Source organism: Cyprinodon tularosa, unplaced genomic scaffold, assembly GCF_016077235.1.
Source record: "Cyprinodon tularosa strain WSP-4 unplaced genomic scaffold, ASM1607723v1 ctg251, whole genome shotgun sequence".
Classification (NCBI taxonomy): domain Eukaryota; kingdom Metazoa; phylum Chordata; class Actinopteri; order Cyprinodontiformes; family Cyprinodontidae; genus Cyprinodon; species Cyprinodon tularosa.
In genome coordinates this window covers 442,280-446,649 of record NW_024038933.1, presented here as the reverse complement: position 1 = coordinate 446,649, position 4,370 = coordinate 442,280, and the positions used below count along the sequence as shown (strand labels likewise).

Sequence of the window (4,370 nt, the reverse complement as noted above, 5' to 3'; positions counted from 1 at the left end):
TGAGAGGCAGGCAGCATGCTTAGACCACAGCAAGCTGTCCTTCTGCAGACACATCTCCTCTGATCGACTACAGCCAGCATGGCCGAGAGAAGAATTCCCACCACCATGCAGCGCACCCACAGCTGGGACCCTCTGAGGGAGCTGCACCACACCAGCCGCATCTTTGACCAGGCATTCGGCCTCCCACCTGTGTTTGAGGACTTCCCAGCATTCCCCTCCACCCATTGGCCTGGATACATGAGGCCATCTCTCATGGGCCCTGACATCATGATGCCCCAGAGCCCAATGCTGTACCACCCCAGCCATATGATGGCCCACCAAGCCAGGGCCCTGTCCCGGCAAATGAGCAGCGGGATGTCTGAGATCAAGCAGACAGACGACAACTGGAAGATCTCCCTGGATGTCCCCCATTTCTCACCTGATGAGCTGGTAGTGAAGACCAAGGATGGTGTTTTGGAAATTTCTGGTGAGCTCTGATTTCTACCTCACTGTTTGCACTGAAACTTCCTGCATGCCTCCTTTTTTTAAGGTTTTCCAAAAAAAAGTTTTCTTTGTAAAACAAGAATTGTAAGAAGTCTGTAAACAATGTAGAGTTGAATCTCTGGAGGACAACACATTCCTTTAAGGCTGCATAGATTCTTTGGATAAAATTCCAGTTTTACAACAAGGAAACTCAGGATATTGTGTCAAGACACCCCACCCCAATGAAAGGCAGCAGTATTTGGCCGATGAACAATAAACCATTCCACTTGTGGGAGGCTATTTCAGATATGCAGAGCAAAGTGTAATATCTGAACTTTCCTGGCATGCTTTCCTCCCAGGATATTGTCTCAAGATGTAATTTACCCCTCCCCCCCACACAAGGGATAGGAGCCTATAGATACACTGCATGCATTTTGTTAGCAGGTCAGCTAAGGACAAAGCTGTTTTCACTGCTCCCCCACCCACTCCTGTTTCTGAACTACTAAAACAAATATAACACTGGTGTTAGATCCTTTAAGAACCCTGATCCCCAACACCTTGTGCCCCTACTGTCTGAGTACCCTGTTCCAAAGGGCCATCCTGTCTTTAACAGTGACTCACTGTGTCTGTCTGCTACTTTAAAAGGACAGCTGGATCTGATCCCAAATTATGACTGCCAGCCTTCCAGGGTTAGAGTGGGCCTGGATAGAAACCCAGAGATAAACAAAGCGTGTGATTCAATATTAGAAGAATGTGACACTTTGTGTATGATTCTTACATCACCGGCTCAATTAGGAGTTTTGTGTACACACTAAATAATCTCCTCAGCTGTTAAAGGCTTATTCATAACCAATGATTCCTTATTGGGAGCAGATCTTGTCTTTTTTTAATGATCAGTCTGGACCTGATGAGATTTCCTCTCATGTTAGTAGTTTTAATCAACTTTTCACAGGAAAGAAGTTAGTTTATCCAAAGCTTTGAGGAAAGTACATTTCTCATCATGATAAGCATACATGCACCTTTGGGTGCTATACTTCATTGTACCAAATAATTTGTTTATGAGTCAGTCTTAAAACCTATTATGTTCCAATTTGGATATAGTAACAAAAACTTAATGCCAAATATAAATGCCGAAAAGTTGAGGCAAAGGTTTCTCACTTGTTCTAACCAAAAAAAAAATTTCCACATGCCTACCAACTTAGCAATACCCATTTTACTAAATTACTTTCCTAGTTAACTTTCACTTCTGATCATTTGTGTTTTACTAAATATCTCTCCCACAGAAGCTAATGTATAGCTTATGAAAGTAAACTTCATACTTTCAACACTTGAAATTCTAAGAAATGCACTTTTACTAGCCTAAAGTTTCTAGTTTTTCCTTTTTTGCTACATTGAATGAAGTATATTATCTATAAATCACAATGACTTATCTTTGCATTTGAAATTATAATATATATTTTGACAAACATAACTTTTGAGTCCTTAAATACCATTAAGAATATGTAATTGGGTCTTAAACCATGTCCAATTAAAGGCTTTGTTAGTTCTGCTTTGATACTATTCATTCATCATGTCTAACAGACACTTCAACACAGATCAAATAAAAGTATTAACAACTATATAATAATAAAAATAATAATAATAAATTCCGTAAAAATTCAAAAAAATATCCACTGGAGCTTCCTGGAGAGGTGGCGAAAACGTCTTCAAATCTTGAAAACCAAGTCCAGTGGATATTTTTTTGAATTTTTTTGAATTTTTACGGAATGACTTTGACCTGGATGACTGAGAACCTTCATCAGCACAATAATAATAAATGTTTTTTTTGTCTTTTTTTTGTTTAACACTGCATGTTTTGTGTGGCACTTGATAAATAGAAGCTAATTCCTGCTTTTTAACCCAAAAACTCCAAGGTTAATTATGTATATGTTCTGAAATAAACATTACAGCTAAATGGACTTCATTACACACTAAACTACAAATTATAGCCTTAAACAGACCCCTCTAGTTTAACCAAACTTAATTAATCATGGTTTGATCACGAGTCACAGCTAGATTTAGGTTTAGATCTTCCTAAACACAGCTGTATTTAGTTATGTGCACACAGAGACATGCTTTTTAATTTTCTACATTTAAAAACCTATTATTGAAGCACAATATTTGGATCTTATTGATGAGATGTTCAAACTATAGCATCCAGCTGCCTAAAGGATAACTTTGCTTCTTGTTTGACAGGCAAGCATGAAGAGAGGAAGGATGAGCACGGTTTTGTGTCGAGGAGCTTCACCAGGAAATACACGTAGGTACCATTAGTTATCATTAATTTAGTTCCTGTTCAGTACTAACTGGTTTTGTTAATTTCTTTTCATAAGGCAAAGTCTAAAAAATCTTATTAGTAGTGTGATACATGAGCCAAAAATTGCAGGTTGTTTTTTAACAAACAAACAAAAAAATGTCCTTCTGTTTAATTTTAATTTTAGGTTTGTCTGAGTTTATAATAACTGATATGAAAAGTCTCAAAAGAATCCAGGCGTTAAAGCCATGAGTTTATCTGAGCTCTGCTGCCACCTAGAGGCTTTAACACACTACTGCTATAGATATACTAGCTAAACTGAAAAATGTTCCTGTTTTTCTAAGTGGATGATAGTGGCATCAGGTTAAGGGGAGGTGAATACCCATAGGCGACAATGTTGTTCCACTTTATAGATATGCATCACTTTGTGTCGCTCAATGAACTGCACCCTAGTAAAAACACACCAAACTTGTGGTTATACCAGGAGAATGTGATGAAACAAAGTAAACGGGTATAAACTCTGATGCATCAAATGTGACTTTTTTTTTATCATCCCTTCTTCTAGTCTGCCCACTACAGCAAATATTGAGAAGGTAACCTCCTCCCTGTCTCCTGACGGTGTCCTGACTGTGGAGGCGCCAATAAACAAGCCAGCCATCGAGTACTCTGAGACCACCATTCCTATAAATGTGGAGAACGCCGTAGCCAAGAAGTAGAAAGAAGAGCGAGGCTTGAGCTTTCTTAACCCATTCACACACATCCCCACACTCACTCACTATTTTATACAAGCTTCTATGCCCAGATGTAAATTGTGCTGATTGTACTTACTTCTAAACAGGACCTGTGGATTGTTTCTCCTCCATCTGTCCACAGTATAAAGCCAAATTTTGTAAACACATCAGCACCACCGCCATATGCCAGCTCTTTTAGCTGTGATTATACTGAAGGTCAATTTTTTTACTTATGTGTTGTGTTTGCAAATCTACTTGATAGTGTCTCTTACCTAAAAAAAAAAAACTGTGTCACTGGGTTGGAAACCAATTGATTTGTATCTGAAGCTTTGCTTTTTTATTTTTATTTTTTAAGCCAATAAAGAAGAAAATAAAACCTGAAATTGTCTGTTTTTTTTTTCTTTTTGTTCTTTTACAAATATTACTGTTGATTGCTGTGGTGCTTTAGCTACACCTCTCCTCAGTGAGATGGTTTTCTGAATAAATTAAACTCTATGAGGTTTGATCAAGCCAGATTAAGGTTAAAAAAAAGAGGACCTTTAAACCTTCTGATGCTTTTGTATTCTTACTGAGTTAAATAAGGTGCAAAACTGAGCAAGAAAAACATTTTAGGCCCTGGGACACAAGTTAAGCAAGATGCATCGTCGTGGTTGGATTACAGATTTTCATTAGGCTATTTACAGTAAAACATTCACAGGTAACTGTTTGCTTAGCCTGAATCTTCTTAAGTATGGTTTTGTTTTGTTATTGAGTGAACGACTCCATGGCCTGAAAAGTTTTGAAGCGCTTTTGCAGCCATGAAGTGCAAAATTTATCACACCCCACATAGATTTAAATAACTCTATAAAATACTAACAGGAAAAAGGGTGATCAGCAACTATAAG

The 4,370-nt window shown here is 38.0% G+C and overlaps 1 protein-coding gene across 1 annotated transcript; it reads left to right on the top strand.

Moving 5' to 3' along the window:
* hspb1 (heat shock protein, alpha-crystallin-related, 1) lies at positions 1-3,869 on the top strand. The gene is made up of 3 exons (XM_038288336.1): positions 1-466; positions 2,698-2,761; positions 3,321-3,869. The coding sequence occupies exons 1-3, from the start codon at positions 79-81 to the stop codon at positions 3,469-3,471; spliced, it is 603 nt and encodes a 200-aa protein (XP_038144264.1). The 5' UTR covers positions 1-78; the 3' UTR covers positions 3,472-3,869.
* The last annotated feature ends 501 nt before the right edge of the window (positions 3,870-4,370 follow it).